Here is a 14,770-nt window from a genome sequence, read left to right on the forward strand (position 1 = left end):
AGGGTCACTCGAGGATTTCTGTGCAGTGTCTAATATGATGTTTGTGAGTCTGCTTTTATGTATCTTATACTGAGTGAGATGAGCTTTATGTTCCTGATTCTTCAGTTTTATTGATTAGCATTCAAATATCTCAGTGAAGACAGAACAAAGATTTACCACAAAGCAAGAAAGCACGAGACAAGGATAATCAAAAGGTATTGGCTGAAGCATTTGCTTATTACGCCAACCCTTTTAACAAAAGATCTTTTAGCATGCAGCTCCTGTACACAGGGCTCGAAGCAATAATAAATTCAATTCAATTCAATTCAATTTCATTTATATAGCGCCAAATCACAACAAATGTCGCCTCAAGGCGCTTCATAGATACAGAGAAAAGCCCAACAATCATATGACCCCCTATGAGCAAGCACTTTGGCGACAGTGGGAAGGAAAAACTCCCCTTTAACAGGAAGAAACCTCCGGCAGAACCAGGCTCAGGGAGGGGCGGCCATCTGCTGCGACCGGTTGGGGTGAGGAGAAGGCAAACAAAGCAAAAACAAAACAAACAAACAAACAAACAAGAAAAAAACAAAAAAAACAGAAAACTTTCCACCTTAGTAAGTAAACTACATCAAAGCAAAAGAATCAAGAGGTTTTTTTGTTTTTGTTTTTGTTTTTTTTCTGCTCTTTCATTCTTGATATATATATTTTTTCTAATACTTATTTTTAAACATATTTTTAAACAAGAGAAAATGAACTACACCTTTTTAAATCACTGTCATAACTATTCCACAGGTTTAACTCCTCTAACAGAAACACATCTCTGCTTTATATTTGTCCTTATCTTGTTTTTTTTTAAAGAAATCTGTTCCCCTTAAGTCATATTGACTCTCTCTGACTTTGAACAGCTTCTGAGTACTGGGGCAAAGCAAGTTATTTTGTGCTTTATACATTATCTGTGCCATTTTATATTCAACTAAATCATAAAATTTCAGGGTATTCAGATTAATAACAAAATGTTAGTTGGTTCTATATAGTTTGATTGGTTTATAATTCTTATAGCTCTTTTTTGCAACTTGAAAATAGGAAGAGTGTTCGTTTTATATGCATTACCCCATATCTCCAGACAGTAAGTCATATATGGAAGCAACAGAGTACAATAGAGTGTGTATAATGATTTTTTGTTCAGGACATGCTTTGTTTTATAGAGAATAGCAATGGTTTTTGACATTTTGTTTTCACATGGTTTATATGAGACTTCCAACTCAGCTTATCATCAATTATCACTCCAAGAAATTTATTTTCGTACACTCTTTCAATTTTCAATTCCATTAACCCTGATTTTAGATACATTTTTCATTTGTCTAGTGCCAAAAATAATCAATTTTGTTTTCTTTATATTTAATGATAACTTATTTACATCAAACCAGTTTTTTAATATATTTAACTCCTTTTCCGCTGTAGTCAGAAGCTGTTTCTAGGTTTTTACCTGAGCAACTACAGAGTGGTATCATCAGCAAACAATACACATTTTAACAGTTTGGAAATGCTACATATGTCATTTATGTATAATATAAATAATTTAGGGCCCAGCACAGAGCCCTGAGGAACACCACAAGTTACCTTCAACTGCTTAGATTTTATATTATTGAATTCGACATATTGATATCTGTCATCCAGGTAACTTTTCATCCACTTGTATGCTAACCCTCTTATGCCATATCTCTCTAGTTTATTCATTAATATAGAATGATCAATCGTATCAAACGCCTTTTTTAAGTCTATAAAAACACCAACAGTATATTCCTTATTATCTATAGCAATTAGATATCCCTTCTACAAGTTTCCATCACTGCCATCGAAGTGGACCTTTTCACTCTAAAGCCATATTGGTTATCACTTAGGAGATTATGCTTCTCAATATATTTATCAAGTCTATTAACAAATAACTTTTCTAAAATTTTTGAGAACTGTGGGAGCAGGTGATATGGCCTATAATTGGTAAACTGACTTCTCTCTCCGTTTTATGGATTGGAATAACTTTGCTATTTTCATTTGTGAGGGAAATACACCAGTTTTGAAAGGACAGATTACATATGTATGCGAAAGGTTGCACTATATATTCTATAATACTTTTACTAATATCATGTCAATACCAAAACAGTCAGTGGACTTTTTATTTTTAAATGTCTTCACAATGTTAATTATTTCTCTATGAGTTACAGCACCAATAAACATGGAGGACACATTCTGAGTAATATGTTTATTTAGGTCGTTATTATTTCTTGACTCTGGAATTTCTTTTGCTAAATTAAAGCCAACATTTACAAAGAAATCATTAAATTCATTTGCAATGTCTTTAGTTTTATCAAGCACAATATCTTTATCTTTTTTAAAATAATCTGGATAATTCTTATTTTTTGAGCCCTTTTTGATTATACTATTTAATATCCTCCATGTTTCTTGTGTGTTACTTCTACTTTGCTCCAATAATTTGTGGTAATATTCTTTCTTACTTGTTCTTATAATATTTACTAATCTATTTTTATATAACTTGTACTTTATTTCAGCATCTTTTGTCCTCTGTTTTATGAATCTCTTATATAGATTCATAAAATCTATATAAGGGTTTCAGGGTTTCTTTTTACATGCATCTTCTATCCCTTTTGTGATCCATGGCTTATTTGATCTGTGATGCTTTCTAGTGATTTTCATTAAAGGACAATGTTTTTCATATAGTGGAATTACAGTTGATAAGAATGCATCATATGCACTATTTGAATCTTCATTTGCAAAAACCTCATTCCAATTGTGTTCCTTTAAGTCCACCTGGAGGGCAGCAATGGCTCTTGTTGTTCTAAGTCGTATCATATCAAATATTTGATTCTTTTGTTTAGTTTTAATCCCAAAATAATTTTGAAAAATTGCAAAAAACAGGAAGATGATCGCTTATATCAGTTATAAGAAGTCCACCTACTATTTCATGGTCAATTTTATTTGTGAATATATTATCTATCAATGTAGCTGTATCAATTGTTATTCTACTTGGTTTTATAATTACAGGGAAAAGGGAGTTACTATACATTGTATTTATGAAATCTGTTGTTTTCTGATGTCCATTTGGGTTTAGCAAATCTATATTAAAATCACCACAAATTATTTGCACTTTTTTTATCATTTAGGTTGCTAAACATAGCAGCAAGTTTTTCATTGAATGTCTCAAGGCATGAACCTGGTGTCCTATAGATGCAACTTATAATTATATTGTTAGCTTTTTCAACATGGATTTCAATAGTGACACATTCCAATACGTTATCTATGGTGCTTGACATACATTCAATCAGACTACATTTCAAAACTTTATCTACATATAAGGCAACACCGCCTCCTTTTTTATTCACCTGTTCATTGTAAATAATTCGTATCCTTCCAGTCCCATTTCACTAATTTTCTCATTATCGAGCCATGTTTCTGATATTGCAATTATATTAAACTTTTTTAACTTACTTAAACATTCTGTAATTTTAGAAAAATTTTTATACAGGCTTCTACTATTGAAATGTATGACTGACAATGCATTTGCCATTTTAATATTCATATTGAATTGGTCATCTGTATAGTACTCACAAGTATTATTGGTGTTATTGTAGAAGTGGGTATCTGGGTCAATGTTACTTTCAGGGTCATGCATGTTGTGCTCTGCATAGTTAAACGTTTTGAAGTTCGTTTTCTCAGCGTGTGTGGCAAAATAACCACCTTGACAGTCCTTTTCATAATCAAAATTGTTGCATTTAGTTTGTAATGGCTTTGGAGATTTAAGTTAGAAGACATTAAGATGACTGCTTTAGCAGTTACCCTTAAGTGAATCCTTAGTATTGAAATGATCTGAGATATTTAGACCCTGTGTTGAATGTAAATAAACACAGAATGCAATGAGAAAATGTACCATTTCAGGAAAAATATTATTCATTTTGAATTCAGTGGCAGCAGGACATCTCAAAAAAAGCTGAGCTGACCCCACTGTAGTCCAGACCTTTCACCATCACAAAACATCAAAATATGACGAAAACAATGCAAGACTGTTGAGCATCCTCTGTCAGACACGAATTGGACATCATTCCTCTCCCATAAGTCCATCAGCTGGTCTCTACAAATCCCAGACATTTACAGATTGGTGTTAAAAGAAAAACAGCTACACAGAAGTACCCACAGCCACGTGCCAACTTTTTTTTAGACGTGTCATGAAATGAAAAATGAGCAGATGTTTTTCTAAAATTTTTAATATTTTATGCTTTTCATCTTCAGTTCTGAGTAAAATATGGGTTTATGAGATTTTCAAATCATTGTATTCTCTTTTTTACATTTCATGCAGCGTCCAGACATTTTCAGAATTGGTTTTGTATTTTGTAGGCTTCCTGCTTTTTGCCCCATGAATGAAATGACCAGATAGGTGTGAGTTACCTGAAAATGCTAATATATTGAGACGCATTGACAGTCATTTTGTTCTATTTCAAGCCAGTGGTGATACAGTTGTTGGGTACTTAATTCCACTGCCAATACCAACATTCAGTTCAGGTGTGAATTTAAAGTAAGAAAGGCCCCGAAGTCACGTCAGATGACTTAGCTAATAGTTACTTGTAATTATTAATCTAATTAACAAGTAATTTCATTACCAACATATTAATAAATAAATATAATTATTTAAGTCTGAGATTAAATCAGAGAACTGTATGTGTGAGCTCTGAGCTGCTAGCATTAAAATAAGAAAAAAGTGTTTAGTAAGGTTATACTTCACATGAGAACTCTGTGCTGGCCACTAGAAAGACTGCAAGTTCATGGCAGTTTTGTGTACACTTTACAGACCAGGAAGTTCAGTTTATCTCTGTGTCTGAGTCATTTTTCCTTATGATTTGTTGACAACTTCCAAATTAAAAAATATCCACAAATATTTATGATATAAAACGCATGTCGTTCAGCTTTATCTCAACTTAGGACGCCTGGTCTGTGGTGAAAGAAGGATTTATTGAAATTAAGTTGCCAACTTGACAAATCCACTTAGGTTGGTAGATGTGTGCAGTTTGTGATGTCAGTGCTTCAGGATGTCCAAAAGGCCAGTTGCCTCCCAGATCCCCTGAACTAATCCAGTCTTTGTTAAAGTGTCTGTGAATGAAAATTTGAGCTTTTTGAGTAGTTGGTCAGGTTCTTGCGTTACTGGGGATTTTCGACTTTAGTTCCCCAAACTGTTGCCTTGCTTGGCAGAGAGGTAAGGGGTTGTGGCTAAATTTAGAGCTTGAGTCTGGGACTGAAGTAGTTTTCCTCCACGTAATGTCACGTAATGACAGGCTGCTGGATGGAAATAGCTTCATGTGCAGTGGATGCCAAATGGCAACTATGTCACTTCCACACACGCCCAGCAAATCTTAAAAACAGAAGAAAATGGGTTTACATACATGCAGAGCAATGCATCAACGCTATACCTTTACATTGCAGACCTGCTGTTATTATGCAACAACAGCTCTGAGCTGCTCTCCCACTTCCTGCCTCTGATCACACTTTCTGCCCTCAGCTTCTAAACTCAAGTCTAGCAGGGTTTGTCTTTTTCCACAGTTTGCTGGTCTTATTAACATCTAAATATGAAGGAACCAGTCAGTGTGATGGAGGCTGGCCTTTGGCACACTGAATCTCTGGTCGGTCAGTTATTTAGTCGGCTGAAAAGGTGCTGCCAGCAGATCCTTTTGAATCTATTGACAAGTGAAGAGACTGTTTGTGACCGTGTGGCAGCGATTCCAGGAAACACATGCATTACACACAACAGAAGCCCAAACAAAGACTAAAGACAGTGGAAAAAACAAGTGGTTGATGGTCCTGGTTGTTCAGCCTTACACTGCCCTCTGCTGGATAAACATCCATTGCAGTCCTGCTCCTCAGTGTCCTCCTCGTGTATCTGTAGAACTGCCTGATCCGGGTGACGTCTCGGGGACGAGAGGCTCTGGTGACAGACTTTGGCCTGGCCAGGGAGGTGGTGGAGCTGCCAGTAAAAGACACCGGCAGGAAACTCTCTCTGGTGGGCTCGGCTTTCTGGATGGCCCCCGAAATGCTCCGAGGAGAGCCATATGACCGCAAGGTAACAGTCCTGTTTCTCATATCAGCATGTGTTACACACAAGAAGTATTTTTGCTGTTTTTTAGCATTACATTTTTTTCTTATATGTCAGACAGTGTATTTTTTAAGATGATACAATAAAGTAATGCAGCACATTGTGGGAAGCTGCATCTTTAATGTAAAATGGCAAAAGTCAGATTTATTTCGTTTATTCTTTGAAGTATTTTCTGATATGTTTTTTATGTTCTAAGAGGAAGACAAAAAAACCCAATATGTCTGACTTATTCCAGGTGGATGTTTTCTCCTTTGGTATTGTGCTCTGTGAAATCCTGGCCAGGATCCCTGCTGACCCTGAAATACTCCCGAGAACACAGGTAGAGCTCACTGTACCACAGCAGAGGCCGTGTGCTGCTGACGTGTAACGTGAATATTCACATGTGAGAGTTAGCTATTGCCCACTTTTACTAGTTAACTAGTTAAAAAGATGTCTAAACAACCCTGAGACTTGCTGAAAAAGTAGAAGAATGGAATGTCTCCAATTTAAAATGTTGATGGAGTGGATGTGAGGCTCGCTCACTGCTAACCATGGAGCTAATGTATTTAAAAAGAGTGTGTTAAATTAAACACCCACAGCGCCTCCTGGAGTTGGCAGCCAGCTGTTGTATGGTATGTGTGTCATCACAATCACTGGTCGATGCATTTAAGTTAGCTCAAACATGGTCCATGACTCGTGACTCGTGGGCTTACCGACTTTATGTGACTGTAAGTGTGGTTGTGACAGTGACGTCTTTTAAAGCTGATGATTGGCTGAGCAGTGTAGTGCTTGGGGTTTGTGATTAACTCAAGAAAGATACAACTGATGTAATTTTAGCACACTTAGCTGACAGAACATTTTTGTATGCGCAGTGAAATATTTCTGTTATGACACATGGACTGTTGATGTTGATGTGTTTCAGGACTACGGGCTGGATGTGAAAGCTTTCAGGGAACTGGTGACAGACTGCCCACAGCGCCTCCTGGAGTTGGCAGCCAGCTGTTGTATGGTATGTGGATCAGAGGAGATGGAAGACCTGAAAATGCTTGAAGTAAAAGTCAAAATATACATTTATACTTTGAAATATTTTGTATGTTGTTCAAGTCATAAAAGGACGTCTTGCTTAGGGAGACTTTGCTTTATTTTGACTCAAAATAAATTCAAATTGAGGAACTGATGACAAATTGTGGATTTTCTCTTCCTGTTGTTTCCCTGTGTGCTATATTTCCATTTATTCCACAAGTTTGGAACATTTTACGGCACTTCAGTTTTCTGCCGTTTCTAGTAGGGACTGAGCTTAAGAAAGCAGTGTTTCCAGCAGGTAGAATGTACTTTGGCAGGCTGCGTGATCCTCCACACTTCGGGAGTTCAGCTGCTGCCAGCAAGCTTAGTTCCAGCTATTCTGTCTTATGATTTTGTCTCAGGAGCCAGGTTGCTGTGCTCTCTATCACTTCGCTGGCAAGCTTGATTTTGTTAGCAGGCTTTTACAACTCTCACTGGTTTGGGAATGAGATTATTCCTGTTGATCAATTTGTTGTCAGTGTGGACAGCCAGGTGCTCGTACTCCTCCACCACATCCACTTCCTGCCCCAGCACAGACACCACTCATTCAGCCATCCTCTTTCTTTTGAAGCAGGCGATTCCTCCCTGACCACTCCAAAAAGTCATCCTTTTTGTACTCCTCCTGCCCATCATGTATACATCCACCCGCTGCAGACACTTTACATTATTTCAGTTGGTCACGTGACCTGCAGTTATGGAGACAGCAAAGTCCTCTGTGAAGCTCCTGTAAATCAGAGAGAGTACAGAGGGTTACACTGTGGGTCAGAGTAGCAGCAGGCAGCACCAGCACAAGGCAGCAGGTCTGGTCAAACTCTCCAGCTGTCTCCTAACTGGGCCAAAAGTCACAGCTAAGCATGTAAGGGACCTGATGCACAGAGGTTACTTGGTGGGAAGACAAAATCATAGTGAGTATGCGTGGAGGCTGTGGTGTGTGGTGCTGGAGGCAGCAGAGGGCTGAAACTCGACATGTTAAAGAAACTTTCAGCGCATTTGCTGCCTCCAGGCTGCACCCTGGCTGTCTGTAACCAGTGATTTCTTCTGTCCACTTATTTTGCTCTGCTCGAGTTTGCCCCCCAGTCTCTTCTTTTAGGAAACCTTGTGATCGCTACAACAATCACATCAGCAAAAAGCCTCCAAGTGTCAGACATGACAGTTCTTAATACTAAGCTGTGAATAGTAGGGCCTCTGTACTTTCCACCAAGGTTTTCTTATAAGTTGTGAAACTCACCTGTTTTTCTTAATTTCCTCTCTCCCAATCTAAGGTGGAGTCCTTCCGACGGCCAGCATTCACAGAGCTGTTGGATGATTTAGGAGAGGTTGCTGAGACCCTGGAACTTCCTCCTAAATCTGACGTGGATACGAGCTGAGCAGCGGATCAGGGAAGCCCGCCTACCCAGCATCAGGACCGCAGACTGTGGGGTTACTATTGCTCACTGTCTGGACAGGAAGCAGGACAGATGTGAATTAAAAAAATAAAAATTTGAAAAAAAATATGGAAGTTTTTGTGGCATCAACTCTTCTCCTCTGAGGTGCTGCAGACATTCAGATCTAGATGTTTCTTCAGGGCGGTGGATGCTCCCGACTTGCCATGGACACTTTGATTTGACCCAGCAGTGTTCACATGATTATTAGTTCAACTTGTACTGTTTTTGGTCTTGACTAAAAGGGCCCTCTCCTCCCACTCGACTCCTTCTGGTGTTTGTGATTTGTTTGTAACCGACGGCGCAGACCAAATCAGGCCTGTTGATATATTTTCCTCTTCTGTCTACTCTGCCTTTGTCGTTTCAGTAGGAGATGAGAAAGCTCTGCTCTCTATTAGGCTTTCAATAGTGACATAACTTCATACACAACGGGGATCAAAAATAGCCGTGGAAACATGATTTTAGGTTTGATTTTGAGAGTTGGTTTCATGTTAACAATTTATAGGCACGCTTACGAGTCAGTATGAGTCTAAGATATTTATTTTCATGAAATAGTTCTTTTTATCGTATACCGAAAACTTCAAACATATCCCCTTTTTCTAGCAACAAGACTTTTTTTAAGCTTGTGGATTGTCAGGTGATTTTACAAAACAAAAAATTCCTATTTTGTTGTTATTTTGTGCAGTTACTTTGAGCTGAATGTGTGTATGTAAATAGTCAAGCTTTGCTCATTTTATTTTTTAAATCTGGCACCTTTTATGGGGTTTGACAGGGTCCATAATCTTTTCAGTTTAATCTGTTCTGGTTTTGTGTGTGGTCTCAAAAACCTTTAGGCAGCTACATTACCAACTCCTTTGGTTTCTTATTCTTTAAAAAAATATATTTTCTGCCTTTTTTGATGAAAATAAAACTGTTATTTCTTGTTTAGCAGTATAGCTTTCTAGATTTGAAAGTATAAATATTCATCTGCTTTCAGAAGTTTCTGATTGATCCTTCCAGTATGGGAAACAAATGGAACCATTTTCATTTGAACTACTTAAATAAACATGGAAAATAAACATTGCTTGTGTCTTGTGGTCCCTCTCATTTGCTCCGCCTCTCTGTGTATGTACATGAAGCAATGCCTTTATTAAAGGGAGATTTTTTATTTTTTTTTTTGCCTGTCCCGTTTGGCTCTTTTGCCATCAGAATTATTGTCTAAAGGCGAAGAAAGATGCCCAACAGATTTACTTTACCAAATGCTCCATTTGATTCACCTTTTATTATTTATTTTATTTTCACTTGCTGAATACGGGACAGACTTGACTGGGGGAAAGAAGGGGAGAAAAAAGAGGGAAAGAAAAACAGCTGAGAAGAGGGACGGGGGAGAAGGGCAAAAAACAACAGAATAAGCAGACAAAAAAAAAAATACATATATCGATCACCTGGATCACCTGTTGAGAAAGAAAAAAGAAAACAAGCAGAAGAAAACGAGAGTAATAGAATAAACAACATCACAATGATATATGGGAATATGACAGTAAATACTAAATATTAAACATTATTGTGCAGCACGTAAGATCGACAGCGCACAGTGTGCTTTGAGGTAGGAGCCAAAAAGGGTGTAGTTTGTGTGTGTGATCACCCGTGTGTACACCTGTGAGCATGGACGCGCTTGTTTTTTTAAAAGGTTCCTTCATGTAATGATCTGCTAGAGGGTGTGGGGGGCCACTGCCCCGTCCTCCAGGGCATGAAGCAGGTATGGAGGAGATCAAAACTCCAGACATCCAGAGGCACCCAGAACACAAGAGACCAAGGAAGACCAACAGAGGGGCAGCCGCACCACTATCCCAGAAAGAGCTGAGGAGAGTCCCAGATGAGGGGTCACTCAGCAGCTGCGGAGCAGAAGCCAGGGGGGGTTGCAGTGATGTGCCCGTGAGCTCCGCCGGCAGCCAGCTGTGCCTGAGTGACCGAGCCCCAGGCCGAGAGGCTGGGGGCACCCCACCTCCGAAGTGGCCCGAGCGAGTCCCAGGCTCCAGGCCCCGATAAGCAGGTTGGCTGCAGTTCTGATGGGGATGCAGCAGAGGGTGCACATGAGCTAGAACTCAATGAATGGACCTAAAATCAGCTCAGTTTAGAAGAAAAAGCCCACATTTGATTTTTAGCTGTCTTAAGTACAGAATTCTAATAATGCTCAAGGTGCTGTGACATCCCAATTATTGCCTGATTCAGTGCTGGACTGGTATTTGTAGTTGTTTAGACCTGTGAAAAGGTAAACACGCCCTGTATCGATAGATTGTAGAATAACAAAATTCACAAGAGTTCCCACCCTCTAGAGTTGGAAGTCACCATAATCTGACACCACTGCCAACAACAGTCAATACACAAGAGTAACTTACGAAACATTACTCTAGAAGCTGATCTGAGGTCAGTTTGCTGGGACATCCACTCCTGGGATGAATGTGTGTCAACACACAGCTGAATAGTCCAAACCAAACCATCAAAACAAAACTGCTTTCACAGAGGTGCTCACACTTGCTCACGTTTAATTCATCAAGTGCATTTGATTAGAAGAACCTGGCTGCTACTTACCCACTTAATTTCCATGGAAACAGAAAGGCTGTTCTTAGTTTCACATAGAGATATATAAGCAGTTCTGTGTGACTGTGTGTTTTGCATGTATCCTTGTGCATCTTTGTTTTCCCTGTTGTTGACGATAGACTTTTTAATACTTTATAGGCAAAGAAAAACAATAGGAAAAAAGAAACAAACTCTTCCTCTAATGTCCCTGTATTGCTATGCATCTGTGATGTGCAGTGTATTCTTGGACTAACTTTCTGATAAATGTCCTCTGATGGCCACTGTCACATGCTGAGAACAGTCTGTAGTTTATTTGTTGAACAGAGGAGCCTGGTATGAGGATAGACTGATAAATGCAACACTGACGAGTCAGCTGGAACAGGAACCAGAGGGGAGCCTTTAATGGGAATATGATGTAAAACAGTATCCGTCTAGCCTTGAAAAGTGGAATGAAGTCACTGTCCAAGTTTCCCCTGGCTGTTGCAACGCCTGAATGGTTTTCCCCCATTAATGCTCCTTTGCAGATTACACTGTCAGAGTGCAGCAAGTACAGGAGCAGTGAAGTCGAGGCAAAAGGGTTCTAAGTTTGAAGGCCTTGTAGGCAAACCAGACACAAGTTATAAAACGTGATGAATTACTTATTAGCTGAATATAAATGATTGTTGCACAGACCACACCTGAACCTGAAAAGGCATTCACAAAACAGCAGGGAAAATGTATCCTCTACAAATGATACATGTTTGTGTTGGGATATACCCTGCTCTGGAGGAACCCTGAAGTTACGTGGATAGGATCAAATCCTACTTTGTACCTTAAGGGGTTGCAATGCTGTCACGATGGTGCTGTCACTTGGTGTTCGCTCGCTCGCTCTGTGGTATAGTATCGCTTCCTGTTCCTGCTCAAACACAGTGGTGTTTCTGAGTAGCTTATTTGCTTAGCAGTTTAATTAACAACTTTTAAATACATTCTTTTTTCACAGTATAATCTTCACGTGCTTCATCCGAAGCACACTTTCTGTGTACTCACTACCTAATTTATAGTATTCACTCACTGTCTCTGTACTGTTTCGCTAGCTTAGCTCGTAGCCGACCCGTTAGCACCATGGCTACTTCACCTGTCCCTTCTGCACTTTCTTGCTCATTGTGTCAGATGTTTAGTTACTCCTCGGCCTCCTTTAGCAGTAATGATATCTGTAACAAATGTAGCATATTTGCAGCTCTGGAGGCCAGGATTACTGAATTGGAGACTCGGCTTTGCACCCTGCTCTCACCCTTAGCAAGCCAGGCCCCTGTAGCTGGTGCAGCCGAAGATAGCGTAGGCCCCGCTAGCTGTTCCCCGGCAGACCCCAAGCAGCTGGGGAAAGGCTGGGTAACGGTGAGGAGGAAGCGTAGTCCTAAACAGAAGCCCCAGGTACACCACCAACCCGTTCATGTGTCTAACCGTTTTTCCCCACTCGGTGACACACCCGCCGGGGGTCAAACTCTGGTAATTGGTGATTCTGTTCTCAGACATGTGAAGCTAGAGACACCGGCAACCATAGTCAATTGTCTTCCAGGGGCCAGAGCAGGCGACATTGAAGGAAATTTAAAACTGCTGGCTAAGGGTAAACGTAAATTCAATAAAATCATAATCACGTCGGCAGTAATGACACCCGGTTACGCCAATCGGAGGTCACTAAAATCAATATTGAATCGGTGTGTAACTTTGCCAAAACAATGTCGGACTCTGTAGTTTTCTCTGGTCCCCTCCCCAATCAGACCAGGAGTGACATGTTTAGCCGCATGTTCTCCTTAAACTGCTGGCTGTCTGAGTGGTGTCCCAGAAACGATGTGGGCTTCATAGATAATTGGCAAACCTTCTGGAGGAAACCTGGTCTTGTTAGGAGAGATGGCATCCATCCCACTTTGGATGGAGCAGCTCTCATTTCTAGAAATATGGACAAATTTATTAAACCCCTCAAAACATGACTATCCAGAGTTGGGACCAGGAAGCAGAGTTGCAGTCTTACACGCCTCTTCTCTCCTCCTGCTACCCCCCCAAAAACCCATCTCCATAGAGACTGTGTCTGCTTCCAAAAAGACAAAAAACAAACTAAAAACCAGCAACAAACAACTTAAACAATCACAAAGAAAGAACAATACAGTATCCACATCTGAACCAAAGAGTAAAACAGTGAAATGTGGATTATTAAATATTAGGTCTCTCTCTTCCAAGTCTCTGTTAGTACATGACTTAATATTGATCAACAAATTGATTTACTCTGCCTTACAGAAACCTGGTTGCAGCAGGATGATTATGTTAGTTTAAATGAATCAACACCCCCGAGTCATTCTAACTACCAGAAATCTCGAAGCACAGGTCGAGGGGGCGGTGTGGCAGCAATTTTTCACACAGTCTATTAATTAATGAAAGACCAAGACAGACTTTTAATTCATTTGAAAGCCTGATGCTTAACATTGTCCACCCCAGCTGTGAAACTCAGAAACCAGTCTTACTTGTTATCATCTATCGTCCACCTGGGCCTTACACAGAGTTTCTGTCTGATTTCTCAGACTTTATATCTAATTTAGTTCTGAGCTCAGATAAAATAATTATTGTGGGTGATTTTAACATCCATGTAGATGCTAAAAATGACAGCCTCACATGGCATTTAATCTGTTGTTAGACTCAATTGGTTTCTCTCAAAATGTAAAAGAACCCACCCACCACTTTAATCACACTCTAGATCTTGTTTTAACATATGGCATAGAAACTGAACATTTAACAGTGTTTCCTGAAAACCCTCTCCTGTCTGATCATTTCTTGATAACATTTACATTTACAATAATTGATTACGCAGCAGTGGAGAGTGGACTTTATCAAAGTAGATGTCTTTCTGAAAGCGCTGTAACTAAGTTTAAGAATATAATCCAGCCACTGTTATCATCGTCAATGCCCTGTACCAACACAGAGCAGAGCAGCTATCTGAACGCTACCCCAACAGAGGTCGATTATCTTGTTAATAATTTCACCTCCTCACTACGTACGACTCTGGATACTGTAGCTCCAGTGAAAACTAAGGTCTCTAATCAGAAGTACCTGACCCCGTGGTATAATTCTCAAACACGTACCCTAAAGCAGATGACTCGTAATCTGGAGAGGAAATGGCGTGTCACAAATTTAGAGGATCATCATTTAGCCTGGAGAAATAGTTTGTTGCTTTATAAGAAAGCCCTCCGCAAAGCCAGAACAGCTTACTACTCATCACTGATTGAAGAAAATAAGAACAACCCCAGGTTTCTCTTCAGCACTGTAGCCAGGCTGACAAAAAGTCAGAGCTCTTTTGAGCCAACCATCCCTTTAACGTTAACTAGTGATGACTTCATGAACTTCTTCACAAATAAAATTTTTATCATTAGAGAAAAAATTACCAATAATCATCCCACAGATGTAATATTATCTACAGCTACTCTTAGTTCCATTGATGTTAAGTTAGACTCTTTTTTTCCAATCGATCTTTCTGAGTTAACTTCAATAATTACTTCCTCCAAACCATCAACGTGTCTTTTAGACCCCATTCCTACAAAACTGCTCAAAGAAGTCCTGCCATTGATTAATTCTTCGATCTTATATA

At 39.4% G+C, this 14,770-nt stretch overlaps 1 protein-coding gene across 1 annotated transcript in view; it reads left to right on the forward strand.

The window, feature by feature from the left end:
- Positions 1-9,661, forward strand: part of LOC146507218 (dual specificity testis-specific protein kinase 1) — a 29,741-nt gene extending 20,080 nt beyond the window's left edge. Inside the window, exons 7-10 of the mRNA XM_085181518.1 lie at positions 5,930-6,103; positions 6,372-6,455; positions 7,038-7,124; positions 8,440-9,661. Of these exons, the coding sequence (XP_085037644.1) occupies positions 5,930-6,103; positions 6,372-6,455; positions 7,038-7,124; positions 8,440-8,544 (450 nt within the window). The 3' untranslated portion in view covers positions 8,545-9,661. The remainder of the gene's footprint in view (positions 1-5,929; positions 6,104-6,371; positions 6,456-7,037; positions 7,125-8,439) is intronic.
- Positions 9,662-14,770: the final 5,109 nt, after the last annotated feature.

The sequence above is a fragment of the Neolamprologus multifasciatus genome, chromosome 12 (assembly GCF_963576455.1).
Source record: "Neolamprologus multifasciatus chromosome 12, fNeoMul1.2, whole genome shotgun sequence".
In the NCBI taxonomy this organism is placed as follows: Eukaryota; Metazoa; Chordata; class Actinopteri; order Cichliformes; family Cichlidae; genus Neolamprologus; species Neolamprologus multifasciatus.